A 19,565-nucleotide genomic window follows, 5' to 3' on the forward strand; every position below is an offset into this window, starting at 1 on the left:
CTTCACCTCATTCCTGAGACGGGACAGCGCCCACCCCTTGTGTAAGCAATTTAAACCTGATAGCAGATCATCTGCCTATCTCTCCTCACAGCAAATCTCTGTGGAAGATCGACTGTCTAATAGCTGTATCTCAAGAGCGCTTGCTACTTTTTTGGGGGGGCTCCAAACGCGTAAAGCGAGTATGGGGTTTTACGCGCAAAAACCCGTTTGCTGAAAGTCTTCACTGGTGATCGATTTTTAATGCAGGACAAAAGTTTGATTTGGGAAATCAAGAAGCTCTGTCTTCTGCACCCGCCTGTCTTCCCTTTCTATATGGAAATGTTCCGTACAAGTCCCTAAACGAATGCGCACAGCGACCAAAGTTTTGTAGAATATGAACTTATTGCCAAGTGGAATATGTTTTTATTTAGCTGTGGTAATCTGCTGGCTGACGTCCGAGGTCGATGCGTCTTGGTGGTGAGTAGTCTATTACACACTTTGCTGCAGTCACTGCTAATGTAGGCTACACAAGCTATTGTGCAAGATTGCATATGATATGATAGGTTGAATGCATGTGGTATTTATAAACTGATATTCTGGATTGCATGTAAAATAACGGAGAAGACGCTGCCTTAAGTGATATTGTTAATATACCATAATCAAACAATTTCAAGCTATTTCATATAATATGTGGTATTTTATTATGTCACTAAATCTGCTGTTAAATTAAATCGAATCCTTCGTTATTGTTTTGTTTTTTGGACAATCACAAGAAAAGAATATTGCCAAATTAATAATCATTTGAATTACAAGAGTGCCATAACCCTGGAGGTTTGGAGGCTTTGATCCGTGTGGTGTGTGCAGGTACATGGGCACCCTCGGGTCGCAGGTGATGTGCGACAACATTCCGGGGCTGGTGAACAAGCAGCGACAGCTGTGCCGCCAGCATCCCAAAGTCATGCAGGCCATCGGGGCCGGGATGAAGGACTGGATCGGGGAGTGTCAGTACCAGTTCCAGAACCACCGCTGGAACTGCAACACCATGGCCAGAGACCACAACCTGTTCGGAAGGCTGCTGCTAAGAAGTGAGGAGTGTGTGTGTGTGTGTGTGTGTGTGTGTGTGTGTGTGTGTGTGTGTGTGTGTGTGTGTGTGTGTGTGTGTGTGTGTGTGTGTGTGTGTGTGTGTGTGTGTGCACGCGCAGGGGTGTTGCACCAAATTCTGGGCCCTGGGTATTTTGTGCTTTCTGCTGTTTTTGAAAAATCGTGACAATTTGTGCAAGTCTTTAAATATTTCAAATCCTTACAAAATATTTTGTTCCATGGACCCCCAGAAACAAAATATGAGTTACAATTAAATGTTTGCTTAAAAATACATTATTCAAAGATTTGCACACATTTTCACGACTTTTCAAAAATAGCAGATCTACAAGCTCGCAGCGCTGTGAGCTTGTATATCTGCTATTTTTCAATAGCTAAAGTATAGAGAATAATTAAGGACCCTTCCACCTTGGGCCCTAGTAACTCAGTCCCACTCCCCCCCCCCCCTTGTGACGCCCCTGTGTGTGTGTGTGTGTGTGTGTGTGTGTGTGTGTGTGTGTGTGTGTGTGTGTGTGTGTGTGTGTGTGTGTGTGTGTGTGTGTGTGTGTGTGTGTGTGTGTGTGTGTGTGTGTGTGTGTGTGTGGTGGAAAAAGTAGGCTACTAACATGTCTTACTTAAAGGGCCAGTTCACCTCTTGGGCAACCAGATCTTATTTTATTGTTGTTTGGGACACGATCAACACAATCCCGAGTTATTTTTTGTGTTCAATCTGTGTTTTGAGATATTTTCGAATTTCAGCATGACTAGTGATGCATTTTGTATCATATGATGCATTTTGCATCATCATGCTGCATCATATGATGCAAAATGCATCACTAGTCATGCTGAAATACTAAAATATCTCAAAACACAGATTGAACACAAAAAATAACTCAGGATTGTGTTGATCGTGTCCCAAACAACAATAAAATAAGATCTGGTTGTACCAGAGGTGAAGTGGCCCTTTAAGTAAAAGTATCAATACTACAATGTAGAAATACTCCGTTACAAGTAAAAGTCCGGAATTCAAAATGTACTTCAGTAAAAGTACAAAAGTTTTCAACATTGGTTAATGTGTGTTTTGTAATAATCATAATCTACAAAGTACCATAACTTGTAACTAAAGCTTTCAAATAATTGCAGTACAATATTTGCCCTGAGATTTAGTGGAGTAGAATTAAAAGTACAGAAAATTGGAAATACTCCAATAAAGTAAAAAATACCTCAAAATTGTACTTACTGTAAGTACAGTACTTGAGTAAATATACTTAGTTACTTTACAACACTGAAATCCAAAGCTCATTATTGGTAGCCTAATAGCACGCAGTAACGTGAGAGCTGTATGTATGTATAATGTCCGACTTGCTGCGGAACCAAAAATAGAAATGTGGAGATGAGGTTACCGTGCTTTAAAACGCCTCATATCTAACTGGGTTGTGTTTCAAGTTTATTGTGTGCTGGCACCTGGGGAAAGTAATCAATACGCACTCATCCGTGCGCGTAAGAAAACAACGATCAAGATGCAATGATCCATTAGTCAAACACGTTTTATATCGAAGAAATATGTCCTTGTCACTTTGGCACATAATCCTATGACCTAATTGTAAAGCTTATATATATTTTTTTGTAGGGATGCAGCGATAATGGAAATTCTTGGCCGATACCGATGTTAAAAATAACAATTCAGCCGATAACAGATACTGATTTGTTTATATATTTATTTCTCCCTTTTGTTCCAGGGAAACAAAAAATACATCCATTATAAGAAACTAGAAGCTGGGCGGCCCAGCGTCTAGTCGGCGACCTGGCCAACTCGGAACAATGTAAATAGGGAATGAATGCCCCGCCCTTTAATGCAAACCCCATTATACCTGTTTTCATAGGACCCGTTTTGACCATCTGTCTGCCTGTGTCCATTTATGCCCATATATGGAGATATCTGTATCTGTCTGTCTGTCTGTCGGCGTCCATTTTATGTCCATATATGGAGATCACTGCAGTTATAGTTCTGGGTCCATTTTATGCCCATATATGGAGTATCTGTCTGTGCCTCCAACTGTGTTGCAGACACAGTGCCGGTTCCCCCTTTAATGCAAACCTCATTATACCTGTTGTCATAGGACCCGTTTTGAACATCTGTTTGCCTGTGTCCATTTATGCCCATATATGGAGATATCTGTATCTGTCTGTCTGCGTCCATTTTATGCCCATATATGGAGATCTTTGACCATCTGTTTGCCTCTGTCCATTTATGTCCATATATGGAGATATCTGTATCTGTCTGTCTGCAATCCATTTTATGCCCATATATGGGGGCATTCATTTTATGCCCATATATGGAGAACGCGCATGCCCGTGGGACGAACGGTTCTCGAGATACGCGGATTACATACATACATACACACTCACAGAGATTTTTTGTTGACTCATGTGGCGTACGTGATGTCAGAGCCTTTTATGAAGTGATGTCACAATGAGTCAGAGCTTTCGCCGATTTCCTCCGGAACAGCCTGATGTCAACAATCAACCCCGCATAAGGAGATTCCGAACGTTTTGCGCCGGTTCGGGAAAACCGCGCGTCGGGTCGGGTCGAGAGCCGGCACTGCACTCCGTGCCGCAGCAGGGAACGCGCGTGCCGAATCTGAAGCCGGTGGGACGAACGGTTCTCGAGATACGCGGATTACAGACACACACACAGACACAGACAGACACACACGCAGAGACTTCTCGCATTTATAGATAGATAATTCAGCTTGTCAGAATCTACTGCTTGGTAGGCTGCAGAAGTAACAAATACACCAACCAACATAGCCAGCGCAAAATTCATGCTTACCAACCACAGATGAATATCGGCTACCGCCATTGGTTAGTGTAAGCTTTATTTGCAGATACCGACATTGACCGAAAAAATTAGGATGGTGCGTCCCTAATTTTGCGTCCCAATCTTTTTTTCTTTTTTTTTCTTTTTTTTTAATAGCTATTTTAGTTGCCCTGGAGATGGGTCTTTTTTTTTCTCTCCCCGAGCGTGCATCACATTCCATACATCGTCTCACTTTCCAGTTGCACATTTATCAGCCGATCTCTAACGCTGGAAGAGCAAACTGTCCGTCAGCTGACTGACGAAAGAGAAGCGAGCTGTCAAATTAGACACATCGTCTTCCGTCCCATCAGCGAACCGACGGGAGTCTAATAAATAAGCCCCCGTGCCTCCTCCTCCCCTCTGCAAGTCCCAACAGGTCATAATCTCTTTTTAATGCCACTGAAGATCCTCTCCGAGATGTTCCTCTCTCTCTCTCTCCCAGGCCCTTCAAATTAACCTGCGGGGCGGAACTTTCAACTTGTCCGTTTCATGTGGGGTCTTAATCGGCCGTGTGGTATTCGGACCTCCCAGCCTGGGCCCTCCATCGTGTCACGAAGCATTAGCTGTGATTGGCAACATTACAGCCAGGCCAGCCGAGACCCCCGTTAGGAGCACCTCGCCTGTCAATGTCACAGACAGACAGACAGACTGACAGCTAATTTCCAACAGTTACAAAGGGCAAGGGTGTCGCACCAAATTCTGGTTAAATACTTTAACTATTGAAAAATAGCAGATATACAAGCTCACAGCGTGGCCCCGAGTCGGCGCTGCGAGCTTGTAGATCTGCTGTTTTTGAAAAATCGTGAAAGTTTGTGCAAGTCTTTGAATATAAAGGTTTTTACCTTTTCATGTGAAGGACCCCCAAAATGATATGTATTTGGCCACAGACCCCCCCATCTCAAAATATTTAGTACCAAGGATCCCCCAGAAGCAAAATTTTAGTTACAAATGTTCAATGTAAAAAATTACATATGTTCAAAGATTAGCACACATTTTCACAACTTTTCAAAAATAGAAGATCTACAAGCTCACAGCGCTGTGAGCTTGTATATCTGCTATTTTTCAATAGCTAAAGTATAAAATAATTCCAGGCCCCTCCACCTCGGGCCTTAGTAACTCAGTCCCACCTTTCCCCCCCTCGTGACGCCCCTGACAAAGGGGATTCCCCTTTGGTGTCGGTAGCCTATGACTATTATTCCAATTAACCTAATTTACGCACACAAGTAGGCTACTCTCAACACATTGTGCATGAACACACACACACACACACACACACACACACACACACACACACACACACACACACACACACACACACACGCTGCTGTTTTTCTTTTCTTTTTTTCTCCAAGTCATCTTATAAAATGTGCTTTAAATTGGTCCAACGAATACTGTGGGCGCTCATCGTGGACGCACACGCCAGGTGAGCCAAGGACACTGTTCATGACCTATACTCTTTGATCCACCCAGATCTCTCATCAGTTACAAGTCCCAGTCAGATAAGGGCTTGTTATCGCAGCGTTGCTGGTAAATCAAATGTTACCCGTTTCTCCATGCTGGAGGTACAGTAGAGTAGATGAAGATAAAAGACATGGATCATGGAAGCAGCATCACAACATTCTGCTTTTATTTTCTTATCAGTCTATTTGAAGTTCATCATAGTTAATTTTTTATGCTTGCATTTTGAGTTTTGATTTTTTTAGATTTTATTGATTTTCATAACAATATTGTAAGTACACTATACAGTAACAATAAGTAGCTGTGCAGGTGAAGTGGAAAAGCCCTTATGAGGCTTATATGAGGACCTCACCTTTCTTTACATAACATACGGTAATTTGATTAACAAGTCAATTACATGCTTCCACCTGTACAAACAAATTTTATCCCTCCATTTAAAGGTGTTTTTGCTTGTCATTTGAACCATTAATTAATCGCATTAAATAATTGTGATCTTCAATTAATTTGATGCAATACATTTTTTTTTGTTATACCATAATTGTTAGACCACGTGTATTTATTAAAATCCAAATGTTGGAAAGCCTTTTTTTTTATAGAGTAGGGAATATTTTAAGCAAGTTTAAATAAGTTTCTGAAAGAAAAACACGCCAATTCCTGAATTCCTAATTGCTGTGTAGTCTTGTCACTGCTGGCCCAGCTAGCTGGCTCACCTGATACTAGTGAGGAGCCCCCACTGGGAGGACGCAGTTCAAAACGTGTCACATCACATTTGTTAGCCTGAAGACAATTCATGGCAATCTTTGGTGTGTGAGACACTTTCCATTGAGTTTTGATGGAAGAGATGTTGCCATAAATGAGCCTGTAAAAATGCTACCTCAGGGATCAAAACTGTGACCTAAGACAGTGTTTCTCAACCACTGTGCCTGGGGACCTTTGGTGTGCCCCTGAGAAGGGTCAAGTGTGCCCCTTGAAACTGCTTGAAAGCCAGTAATGTATTTATTATTTTAAAAATGATTTACAGATCTACAAGCACACAACGCCTCGCGGTGCGAGGCGTTGTGTGCTTGTAGATCTGCTGTTTTCACTACTCTTGTGCGACAGCCTTGTTTGATGAAGCAGGGCTGTACTTCGCGAAGAAACATATACATTTGAAACTTGGAGATACGTGGTTTCTTCCCGACAGTGACGATATTTACACCCCCGTATTATGTTGGTGTGCCCATGGATTCTTGGGACATGAAAAGTGTGCCCATGCAGAAAAAAAGGTTGTGAAACACTGACCTAAGACAACTTCATTCACCTTGTTTTTTTTGTTTTGTTTTTCCCATCCCTCAGGCAGTCGCGAGGCGGCCTTTGTGTACGCCATCTCGTCGGCAGGCGTGGTGTACACGGTGGCGCGCGCGTGCAGCCAGGGCGAGCTGGACTCGTGCTCGTGCGATCCCACCAAGAAGGGGTCCTCGCAGGACGCCAAGGGCGCCTTCGACTGGGGCGGCTGCAGCGACCACGTGGAGCACGCCATGCGCTTCAGCCAGGCCTTCGTCGACGCCAAGGAGAGGAAGGAGAGGGACGCCCGCGCGCTCATGAACCTGCACAACAACCGCGCTGGCAGGAAGGTACAGTAGGCGGGAGGAGGGGAGGAGTGGGAGAGAACAGGCATGATGCAGTCATCTGTCAGCATTAGCAACACATTTATTCACATGTCGTGTACTTCTTTAATCAGTGTCACTCATTAGAGTTAACACAGCGCGGCACCGAGTGCCGCGCTGCGAGCTTGTAGATCTTTGAATGTATGTATTTTCAAAGCGAACGTTTGTAACTCAAATTTTGCTTCTGGGTGGTCCCTGGAACTAAATATTTTGAGATACGGGTCCGTGGCCAAATACATATCATTTTGGGGGTCCTTCACATGAAAAGGTTTGAGCACCACTGACGTAGTAGTCTCTCAAGAACAGACTAACTGAGCTCCAGTTAAGTGAAAAGGACCTTTTCTTTGACGATGGCTGGCCAGATTGCTGACATAGAAACATAAACATAAAACATAAAACATTTTCAAAAAATCTTAGAAGGATTCAAAAGACACTTATAGAATCGGGTCAAAATTCTAATTTTCACGATTTTTCAAAAATAGCAGATCTACAAGCTCGCAGCGCGGCACTCGGTGCTGCGCTGTGAGCTTGTATATCTGCTATTTTTCAATAGTTAAAGCATAAAATAATGGCTCGAAATGTACAGCAAAAAAGAAATGCTTCCTGATGAACATGAGTGCACGCGGAGGTACTGCAGGGGGTCCAAGGAATTGTTGCTTGATTAAAAAAAATACAAAAAATGTCCATTTGTCTTTAAATATAAAAAAGAAAATCAAATTTATTTTGAAAATAAATCATGATTCTGTCCATTGTGCAATAGCTTGTATACATGATTATTGATTAGTGTGCAATTGACGGGTTGTTGATAGTATTGACATTGGTTCTCAGTTAATGTTAATTAAGGTATGTTTAGACATGGCAGTGGTATGGCCACCATGCTCGCTGTACCTTGTACATGTATGTTTAAAATAAAAAATATGTTGTAGTGCTGACCCCCCGACACTACGAGGTGGTAGGGGGTCCCTGCTCAATCTCCCCATTAGTTTGGGGGTCCCTGGCCTGAAAACATTGAAGACCCCAGCTCTACTAGTACATACTGTATAATTATACAATATACTGTGCATTTACAGTACATGTACTCATTGCATTTATAGTGTTCTGTATTAAAGTACCCACCCCTACATTCTTCTTCATCCCACCTCCTATCCTCCCTGTATCCCCAAGGCGGTGAAGCGCTTTATGACGCTGGAGTGCAAGTGTCACGGTGTCAGCGGGTCGTGCAGCGTGCGTACCTGCTGGCTGGCCTTGGCTGACTTCCGGCGCACCGGGGACCACCTGCGGCGGCGCTACAACGGAGCGGTCCAGGTGGCGGTCAACCAGTATGGGACTGGCTTCACCGCTGCACACACCCACTTTAAACGACCCAGCAAGAACGACCTGGTCTACTTCGAGGACTCGCCTGACTACTGCATACGGGACCACCAGTCAGGTAGACGTCATTATGTGTACTGTGTGCACACTAAGGGCTGAGGGCACGTTCAAACGCTGTGTTGAGAAACCAGGGGCGTCACAAGGGGGGAGGGGGATGGGACTGAGTTACTAGGGCCCAAGGTGGAGAGGCCTTAATTATTTTATGCTTTTAACTATTGAAAAATAGCAGATATACAAGCTTGTAGATCTGCAATTTTTTAAAAGTTGTGAAAATGTGTGCAAATCTTTGAATATATGTATTTTGTATTTGTAACTCAAAATTTGCTTCTGGGGGGTCCCTGGAACATTGGAATATTTTGAGATGGGGGTCCGTGGCCAAATACATATCATTTTGGGAGCCGACTGGGAGAAATGCAAGGCCCTCAGCGAAGCCCCCCCCCCCCCCCTGATTTTGGGGGTCCTTCACGTGAAAAGGTTTGAGAACCACTGACATAGAAACATGGATTTGAAATATTCAAAGACTTGCACACATTTTCAAGATTTTTCAAAAAATAGCAGATCTACAAGCTCGCAGAGCGGCACTCGGTGCCACCCTGTGAGCTTGTATATCTGCTATTTTTCAATAGTTAAAGCACAAAATAGTTAAAGCTCATGGGGGGCCCGCAGTGAACCCTTTTACCCAGGGCCCAGAATTTGGTGCGACACCCCTGTTGAGAACCCATATGGGTTCATTTGGTTCCTGTCTCTTTTACAGAAAACATCCTGAGACTAGTGAAATATTAATCACATAACATCCCTATTCTGGGGGCGAACGTGCTGAAAATAGCCGATCTACAAACCCTTGCTTTTAGATCGGCTATTTTCTGCAAAGATATTAGGTGTAGCGGGGGAAAAGGGAAAGGTGCCTCGTATAGACCTGTTCAACTCGGTATACTGTAGGGCAGGGGTCTTCAACGGTTTCAGGCCAAGGACCCCTTAGTTGAGAGAGAGATGAAGCAGGGACCCCCATAACCTGTTCATAGATTCCATATAGTTTCATCGTTTGACAGCACAATTATCAGTGTATTTTGGATTCATGTCAATTTGTGTTATCAGATATGTAACCACTTGAATCGTCAATACTTTATAAACTTGACCTTTCACTCTGTACTTAGTCGTCTCTTTTACCCTCTACACCAAACATCTTTGCCGAAAATAGCCGATCTACAAGCTCACAACACATTGTGAGCTTGTAGATCTGCTATTTTTGGCTAAAGTGGATGTTATGGACCCCTAGGGTTCAAGTGGTTAGAAAGTTTCTATCACACAAAGATTTGGAGGACCCCCTGTAGTAACTCTGAGGACCCCCTAGGGGTCCCGGACCCCCTGTTGACCCTTGGTTTAGACTCCTGATGAGGCAGCCCTGGCTGTTGAAACATTGTCAACATTTCAACACAGGTGTACTTTGCAGAATCTACCAGTGACCTGTTGGTGAAAAGGTTGGTTGTCTTTCCAGAAGGCAACTGGTTATGTGTTGGTTATTGTTATCTATACTATAATTTTGCGAATGTCTGTCTGAGTGAGTGAGTGTCTGTCTGTCTGTCTGTCTGTCTGTCTGTCTGTCACAGCGTTTCTCCTCAGTGGCTGGAGCAATTGATCTGAAATCGCATCACCATTAGCATATGAACACACCTGACATAACTGTGAAGCCTGTTTGTCACTTTCACAAATCATATGCTGTATATTAGCATTTTTATGGTGTATCTACTATCTATTCTGCATCTAGCATGAGGCATAGCTATTCTGCATCTAGCATGGGGCAACATCGCTCTGTGTGTGTGTGTGTGTGTGTGTGTGTGTGTGTATGTGTGTGTATGTGTGTGTGTGTGTGTGTGTGTGTGTGTGTGTGTGTGGGGGGGGGGGTGTTGGCTGGCCCTGTTACAGATGTTGTCATGTAGATCGGTACACAGTATCTCTGTAGCCTTTAAACGAAACAGGTATTTCTTATATTGATGCTCCTACATATTATCATGCAAGCACCAGAAAGTTACTTTCCATCCCTCATATACTGTCTGCACAGTGCACACCCCATAACCCACACACTGCACATCATTTCGGAGCTCATATCTTTGAACGGGTAAGGACTAGTTGAAATAACTGAATAGACCACCTCCTTGCTGAACAAGGAGTTTCTGGAGCAAATAAGTTGTCTGATTTGCTCATGCACCTTGCAACGTAGTGGACAGACTGGACAGACTGGACACTTGAGTTGTTGTGGATAATCAAATCTGTGACCTTCAAGTGACGGGACATTCCTTAACAAACAGACCAATCTGTCTTCTACCTTTGACAGTGCTGAGACCTGGCTACAGAACTTTCATCTTCTTTGAGTGTTTGTTGGCACCTGCCGGCAGTGCCAATTGAATAAGTAAGGGTGGCTTCTTTGGGGATAATGTGATTGGTGACTTGGATCCAGACAATCCCAATAAATCACACAAAAGTAGATTAAATAAATTTGCCAGGCAGGCAAACGTATAGCTTCAGTGTTCTGGAAAGGCATGTGTCCCTGCGAACCTATTCTAAGACATTAAGTCCACATTGCAATAACTGTGATTGTCATTTTGTGCAGCCTTACTGAAACATGTTGTAATGGAAATGTTGGGATGGACTTAAATCAATGCTCTGGAGTTACAGTACTATGTACTGTACCATGACACCTGCAATGTATGTAATATTCTCTAGTTTAAGTGTATGTACAGTAATACTTTACACTAGGGGTCTTCAACGTTTTCAGGCCAAGGACCCCTTAGTTGAGAGAGAGATGAAGCAGGGACCTTTACATAGATTGATAGATTTCTCTCTGTCTGCTCTGCTCTTTTTCCCATCTACACCAAACCTCTTTGCCGAAAATAGCCGATCTATCTCACAACGCCTTGTGAGCTTGTAGATCTGCTATTTTTGATAATATTTTTGAAAATATGGACGCTAGCCTAGAGTTCAAGTGCTTAATATAAAAAAGGAGAAATTCACTCAAAGATTTGGAGGACCCCCTGTAGTAACTCTGGGGACCCCCTAGAGGTCCCGGACCCCCTGTTGAAGAGCCCTGCCTTACACTGTGTGTGTGTGTGTGTGTGTGTGTGTGTGTGTGTGTGTGTGTGTGTGTGTGTGTGTGTGTGTGTGTGTGTGTGTGTGTGTGCATAAAAGAAGGTGAGATTGAAAAGACCCTGACCTGCATGTCTATTGTCTACGCACATGTCTGTATGTGTGAGAGAGAGAGAGAGATTATGACACTGAGAAAGAGTAAAGCAAGAGCCGAGTGAATAGGTGTCTGTGTGAGACAGAGAAAGTGAAAATCTGTTGGTGCGTGCGTGTGTGCGTGCGTGTGTGTGTGCGTGCGTGCGTGCCTGCGTGCGTGCATGCGTGCGAGTGAGAGAGATTCAGAGGAGGGTAGATGGTTGTCAGGCAGCAGATGATCCGTGGCGATCAGGTGACGGTCGGTTTAAGGCCCATTACACACTTCTGTGGGCTGAAACTCGAGGCGGACACACACCACTATAAATTACCCCCACCGACACACACACACACACACACACACACACACACACACACACACACACACACACGTATCCCCGAGGGCACGATTGTCCTGAAAAGGGAGGCATATTTAAGGGGGCTGGTTATTATCTCCAAATGCCCTCACAGAGAGAGAATGGATTACGGACCATTCCTAACAAAAGTCTGAGCGTGGCCTCATGTCCTCGATGTAATCTGTTAAATCAACTGGACTACAGAGTCTAAAGACGGGCTGCAACTACACTTGATATTTCAAATTAATTGCAACTTTCCACAAGCATTCACATTTTTGGTGAAGTTGTGATACATCAATAAACTATTATTGAATACATTTTCTGACAAACTTTTTTCAGAAATTTTTACATGTACAGTAGGCTATAAAGAATGGCATTACTGTACATACAAATACTACAGCATTATCAGCCCTTGATGCTGCGTGTTCTGGTTTATTATAGAATTTAACATTATTGCACAATTTACACACTACCAGCATACACGACTTAGACACAGTCTTTGTTCTCTCAGTTAGAAAATGACTCCTCCTGTGATCATTGCTCCAATATTGTGGCTTGTTTTGTCCGCATGGTGTGAATAAGACGAGGGAGTTCATAGGATGGAAGAGCAGGGTTTGCCGGTGGGTTGAGCATGTTTTGCATGGCTTGTGTACATGTAAGCAGGGTGAGCTCACACACACACACCTCTGTTCTGACCTGGAGGCCTCTCTGTCTGGCCCCAGTGAGACACACACACACACACACACACACACACACACACACACACACACACACACACACACACACACACACACACACACACACACACACACACACACACACACACACACACACACACACACACACACACTCACACTAATATTAATTCATACATACATACATACAAAGTCACTATTCGACGTTGTTCACCAAAGCCGAATATTCGCTTATTTCTTTATTGTTTTCTCTTTAAAAAATATATAGTTTATAAAGCTTGTCTAGATAGGAAGTCATAAGAATGAGTTGTCAATGCCCCTGGTGGATGCATTTGTTAATACCAGGGGTTCTCAAACCTTTTTAGGCTGTGGCCCCCAAAATAAACATATTTAAACTGGGGACCCCACCCTGACAAAGCACTTGGAATTGTAGGTATTACATTTAATGTGACTCGGTTCCGCAGATGAATATTGTGAAAATAGCTGATCTACAAGCATGTAGATCGGCTATTTTCACAATGTTCTTGCTTACTTAATATTTGACAGTTTGGCCGAATCCTTTGAGGTCGAATAATTAGAATACTAAAAATCACACTATACACACTAATACTCACTAGTATTAATTCATACATACATATGTACATGCACCCATACAAATACATGTCGGTCGTAATAACCGTTAATTGTCCACCATATGCACAACCCGTAAATAATGCTACCCTTAAGTACACACGTGCACTTGATATGCTCAGACACCAAGAATTTGCACACGCCAAGTAAAGGCACGCAAACTCACTCTCAATCACTCTTCAGACACATCTACTTTCAATCGCGCGCGCACACACACACACACACACACACACACACACACACACACACACACACAGGGCCCACAGAGACAGTGAGACGACCCTCTGTGAGCCTCTGTTAAGTGTGAAATCAATTTATGTGGGCCCCGAAGAGGCTCAGGTGCTAAACTCATCTCTCAGCGCCCCCTCATCTTAATTCAATAAGCAGACACCGAGAGAGAGAGAAGGAGAGAGAGAGAGAGAGAGAGAGAGAATGAGAGAGAGAGAGAGAGAGAGAGAGAGAGAGATAGAGAGAGAGAGAGATGGAGAGGGGAGAGAGAGAGAAGATGGGGAGGGGAGAGAGAAAAGATGGAGAGGGGAGAGAGAGGCATAAAAAAGTGTGGGAAAAAAGAAAAGGGTTGGAGAGAGAGAGAGAGAGAGAGAGAAGGAGGAGAGGAGGAGTCTGGCCATGATGTCACCCCTAGCAGCGCAGCATACCGCAGATGATGGATGGGCACACTGCCAAGAGGGGCGGGGCTTAGGTCATGCCCAGACATATTACCTGGAGAGAGATGGAGAGAGAGAGAGGGGGAGAGAGAGATGGGGAGAGAGAGAAAGACAGACAGGGAAAATATAGACTGAGAGATGGGGGGTGGGGGGGAGAAAAGACAGGGAGAATAGAGAGAGGGGCAGCATGGACACAGAACAACTAGAATGTAAACACTGTCAGATTCCAGAACAAGGTTCAAACATAGTACATGAGGCTGATTTGAAATAGCGTCCAGTCACTTAGTGCTCTACAATACCACTGTGTGTTTGATTGAGCTTCAGCTTACCTGCTATAATCAGGGGGTGAAAACTATTGGATTATCTTGGTCCACTGGGTTTGTTAAGCTGGCCTGGCACTGTCCATCATGAGTGGTTCCCAGAACTCCCCACAAACATTGGGCCTTGGATAGATTGGATAGATTAATGCAGTGGCTTAGTATTGTTGTGTCACTCACTGTATTGGCTGTCACATTGCATGATGAGGTGTTGAAGTGTTGTTATGTAAATTCTCAGATCGCACTATAGAAATTGAATTTCCACAAGGTAGAGTGACATTGAATACAATATTTATTTAACAACAAAATCAAGAGCTCTGAGACAACACGCATGCTGGTGTCGCTCCCGTTCTCTGGGCAGTGTCTTATTTATACAAGACAGTGTGACAAGCAGGGTTGTTAGGGTTACTTTTAAAAAGGAATCCCCTACAGTTACAAGTTACTTGGCAAAGATAATGTAGTCAGTAACGTAATCTGATTATCACAATTTAAAAAGTAACTACTAGTTACTTTCAGTTACTTTTGGATTACTGTTTAGCAAAACTCGCTTTAATTAAATAAAACAAGTTTTACCATTGATAACTAGACAAGAATATTGAGCCAATGAAATTAGGAAAAGGACAACAGAATTTTACCTAAGCGAAGTGGCAGTACTTTACGCTGATTCGACTTGATTATTTTATTGCTTGGCGTTGTAACTTATTTGTAAAATTGATGAGGGCAAGGGGAGAATGTAATCCAGCATGTAACCCCCATCATTCAGATCCGTTACTGTAATCCAGATTACACATTTTAAAATGTAACCTGAGACTTTACAAGTTACCTGTTTTTTGTAATCTGATTACGTAATCCCGTTACATGTAATCCGTTACTTAACAACCCTGGTGACAAGAATGGTGAATGCAGGTCTATTCTTACAGAAGTCTTCCATATATGCACTGATGACGTCGGAGAAAGCGTGGAGCAACTGTCCGGATAGACAGCTGTTGTTGAGTCAGTCTTTTTGTGTCAAGTAACTTTAACTTACTGAGGTAAAGGTGACAGATACACATTGCACATACCGGTACATTAACAGTTTCATATAAATCTCTTACAGTGTAAACACACATACAGTGTTGTACTGCTTTGACCCATTTATTAAGACTTTATACTATAGTTTGGCTAATTTCTGTATATATAGTATAGTAGTTGTATTTTTAAGGACATTGTATGGTATACCGGCTTTAATGACATTGACATGCTATCAGTCAACATACAGTACAGCAGTGTACTGTAGTAGTATAGTGTATGTGGTGTTTTTGACAACGGTAGTAAGTAAGTACATAGTATGTCCTGTATCTTTTACAACATGGTACAGTATAGTGAGTATTTTTGACAGTGTAGTGATACAGTAGTATGTGTAGGCCTATACATATATTACGTATTTCCTCAAAACATTTAGAACTAGACAGTATAGTAGGGCTTAATTCTGGCAACAATATAGTGTTTTTGTTGACATTATAGTATTGCATGAGTGACATTCTGCCATTGGGGTGAATGTGAAATACATTGTAAAGTGCTTTGGATAAAAGCTGCTACAGTATACAAATACAGTACATTTACCATGCATGAATTGTCATGGAATTTTCTGTGCACATTCCTGCTCACCAGAAGATCAACGCCACTGAATTTGATAATAATTTTAATTCCGTCTTACTATTTATAGTATATTATTGTGATGTCATGTGAAGCATGACAACAGTGACAACGGTGTGTGAAACATGACCAAAGACGTAACTTTTACGTTGGTGCAAAGGTTTACAAAAAGCAGGTTCACTTTGCTGGTGATAGAATATTATTGGACCGAATACAATAGTTGCTGTAGCAGCCACACTAATAATAATAAACTTTATTTGTGTAGCACCTTTTGAGAACAGATTCACAAAGTGCTTAACAGAAGAAATTGCAAAACATGACTTACAGTACAGTACACCACATCAATAGGCATGGCAGAAAACACAAAATAAATCTGACTTTCTGAAGTAAGTATGTTCTAACACAGCCTCTGTTCTGGGGAAACCAGAGGACAGGATGAACCAGAGGACAGGGCGGCATAGCTCAGGGGTAGAGAAACTGGTATTAGAGCACGAAGTGTATAAATCCCGAAGGGTTCCCAGTTCGAATCCGGGCTCCCCCTGAGTTAATGTCGAAGGGTCCTTGGGCAAGACTCTGAACCCCTAATTGCCTCCGGTGAGTAGGTTGGTGCCTTGCATGGCTTCCTCCGCCACCGGTGTATGAATGTGTGTGTGAATGGGTGAATGTAATGCACAATCTATGTAAAGCGCTTTGGATTAAAAGCGCTATATAAATGCACCATTTACCATTTTTATTTACCATTTAACTTAGTGGTAAACGCGTGTTTCCTAAACCCACCAGGCTTGAGCCAAGACCCGCCTCGCGGAAACGCCTCTCTCAATAATTTTAAGTATGAAAGTGCATAGTGCTCTTAGTGCAAAGCAATACTATACCTACTACCTACTGATCCATTACAATAATACACGCAGCATAATATGCCCAAAGCAATATCCAAACTATAACAATTTAACTGATAATCAGTAAGAGTTTTTATTTTGAGCACAGTAGTGACAAATTAATAGCTTTCTCAGTACGTTTTTCTCTTTTAGCAAAGTTACAAAGTTTTCCCTTTTTTAAGCACAGTACAAAGTTTTTTTTTTTTTTGCACAGTTTATTTTGAGCACTGTAGTGACAAATTAATAGCTGTGCATTGTGCAAATGCAGGCTTTTCTCAGTACAAGATTGTCTTCATGCCTTTACTAGGTCTGACTTTATCCACCCTCCATGTGTCTGGCAAGGATTTCAGCCACTCTTGGAAGTTCTCGCGTTTCGGCAAGGCGGGTCTTAACTCAAGCCTGGTGGGTTTAGGAAACACGCGTGGTGAACGCGGGACAGACGATGTCATGCTGTCATGCTGTCGTGCTCTCTGTGCGTGATGCTATATGTGTCTGACATTGGCGTCACAGACACCGCTGAGAAGAATAAAGATCACAGTGAGTGCCAAGATCTTCCAGTTTCTCGCAGAACAACTTGGTCTAAGTGAAGACAGGATTGTCATCCGGTACTACTCACTGGAACCACACCAGGTCGGGAAGAAAGGAACTGTCATGAACTTCTTGTGAAGGATCCTTCTTGCTACCAACACTGCACGCTTCAACTGTTTAAGTCCATTCGACTGTTTCTGGACTGAAATCAGTCCTTTTAAAGACTAGATTGATGAACTCTGTTGGTGAGCGCCTACACAGAAATATTGTCAGTGTTAATTTACCATTTGTAACTTAAGGAATGTACAACATGTAACCAAATGGAGTAATTGGCACAGAAGGTTTTACTGTATATGTGCGCTGTAGTTAAATGTCTATTTGTGACTTCAAACGTGGCGTGTGCTGAGGTCCCAAAAGGGCATGTCATGTGTTCCCGAGGGGGGCCTGTCATTCGCGGGCAGTAGGCCTACCAGTTATCAGAGTCAGTAATCTGTGATGTCAGTACTAAAATGTTAATTATGTCCATATTTGTTCATTTCTATTGTGCAGTGCCCGTTATACATCTAAAGCCTTGTGGAACACCATATTTGGGACTGCTGACCCTTCAGTTCATCCCTCCCGTCCTTCCTTCCTTCCTTCCGTCCGTCCGTTCGTCCGTCCGGCCGGCCGTCCGGCCGTCTGTCTGCTCTTCCATCCAAAATTCATCCACTTATCTGGAGTTGGTTGGGTCACAGGGTAACGGTTCCACTAGAGAGTTTCAGACGTCCCTGATGTCACCCCTTCGGTGACATCATCAATTTGACTGTGTGTCTGTCTGTCTGTCTGTGGCTAATCTCAAAAACCACTGGATCATCAATTTGACTGTGTGTTTGTCTGTCTGTGGCTAATCTCAAAAACCACTGGACCCATCAGTGCCAATTCTCTTGTGCACGCTGCCAGTAGGCCAAGGAAGTAAATCATTGAATATCTTAAGGATTTAAGGATTTTTTTTGGGGTCACGGTTTTACCCGTGCACCCCCACATAATTTACTTCCCTTGCTCCCTCCCATTTGACCACCCTGCAACCTCTCCTTCCAATCGAAATGCAGTCACCCTCTTTCTATACGTGGGGGAATTGCCTTCTGCTGGGATTGCAAGATTGGCCATGATGAGAGTCTTGGGCAATATGGAAAACAATGTTGTTGATTTAAAATATGTTGGTCCCATAATCAAGCTAATCTGGGGCAAGGTCTTAACTAGAGCTAGGTCTTAACATACTGTATAAACAAGACTGGATCTGCATCTGTTGCAGGCATCATTTGTAAAGTGCGTTGTGTGTATCTTGGATCTTACATTGCAGAGGGCTGTGTCTGTCTTGCACAACTGAAGAGGAGTGGACCCAGGGGCGTCACACCAAATTCTGGGCCCTGGGTACAAGGATTCACTGCGGGCCCCCCATGAATGTTAACTATTGAAAAATAGCAGATATACAAGCTCACAGCGCGGCACCGAGTGCCGCGCTGCGAGCTTGTAGATCTGCTATTTTTGAAAAATCGTGAAAATGTGTGCCAAGAAACCTATGTTTTCATGTCAGTGATGCTCAAACTTTTTCATGTGAAGGACCCCCCATCTCAAAATATTTAGTTCCAGGGACCCCCCAGAAGCAACATTTGAGTTACAAATGTTCACTTAAAAAATACATATATTCAAAGATTTGCGCACATTTTCACGACTTTTCAAAAATAGCAGATCTACAAGGTCGCAGCGCGGCACTCGGTGCCGCGCTGTGAGCTTGTATATCTGCTATTTTTCAATAGCTAAAGTTACTAGGGCCCCTCCACCTTGGGCCCCAGTAACTCAGTCCCACTTTCCTACCCCTTGTGACGCCCCTGAGTGGACCAGCGCTAAAATATGTTTCCACAGTTAATCAGACACTTGTATTCACAAGTCGTCCTCCCAAACGTTGTTTTTTTTTTAGGTTGGCTGGGATATTTGGATTTAAAGCAACTATAGTAATGTACATCTCTTGACCTGAGATGTCTCTGATAGTGTTCAGTTCAAGACAGTATCAATTTGAAATAAATTATATTCAAATGCAAAACTTGGGGTCAAGGCGAGAGGGCTCTAATACATTATTATTATGAACTGGACCAATATCTTTAATGGAGTGGATAACAACTGGTACCAGTGGCGGCAGTGGCTCTGGGGTAGGGAAACCGTCATTAGAGAAACTGTCATAAGAACACAGAGGGTTCCCAGTTCAATCCCGGACTCCGCCAGAGTT

At 43.1% G+C, this 19,565-nt stretch overlaps 1 protein-coding gene across 1 annotated transcript in view; it reads left to right on the plus strand.

The window, feature by feature from the left end:
• Positions 1–373: 373 nt before the first annotated feature.
• The window catches only part of wnt2 (wingless-type MMTV integration site family member 2), a gene marked incomplete at both ends in the record, with an annotated part of 32,315 nt that continues 13,123 nt past the window's right edge, over positions 374–19,565 (plus strand). Inside the window, 4 exons of the mRNA XM_080736492.1 lie at positions 374–456; positions 844–1,064; positions 6,710–6,987; positions 8,185–8,449. Of these exons, the coding sequence (XP_080592618.1) occupies positions 374–456; positions 844–1,064; positions 6,710–6,987; positions 8,185–8,449 (847 nt within the window). The remainder of the gene's footprint in view (positions 457–843; positions 1,065–6,709; positions 6,988–8,184; positions 8,450–19,565) is intronic.

The sequence above is a fragment of the Nannobrachium achirus genome, assembly GCF_963921795.1.
Source record: "Nannobrachium achirus genome assembly, chromosome: 11".
In the NCBI taxonomy this organism is placed as follows: domain Eukaryota; kingdom Metazoa; phylum Chordata; class Actinopteri; order Myctophiformes; family Myctophidae; genus Nannobrachium; species Nannobrachium achirus.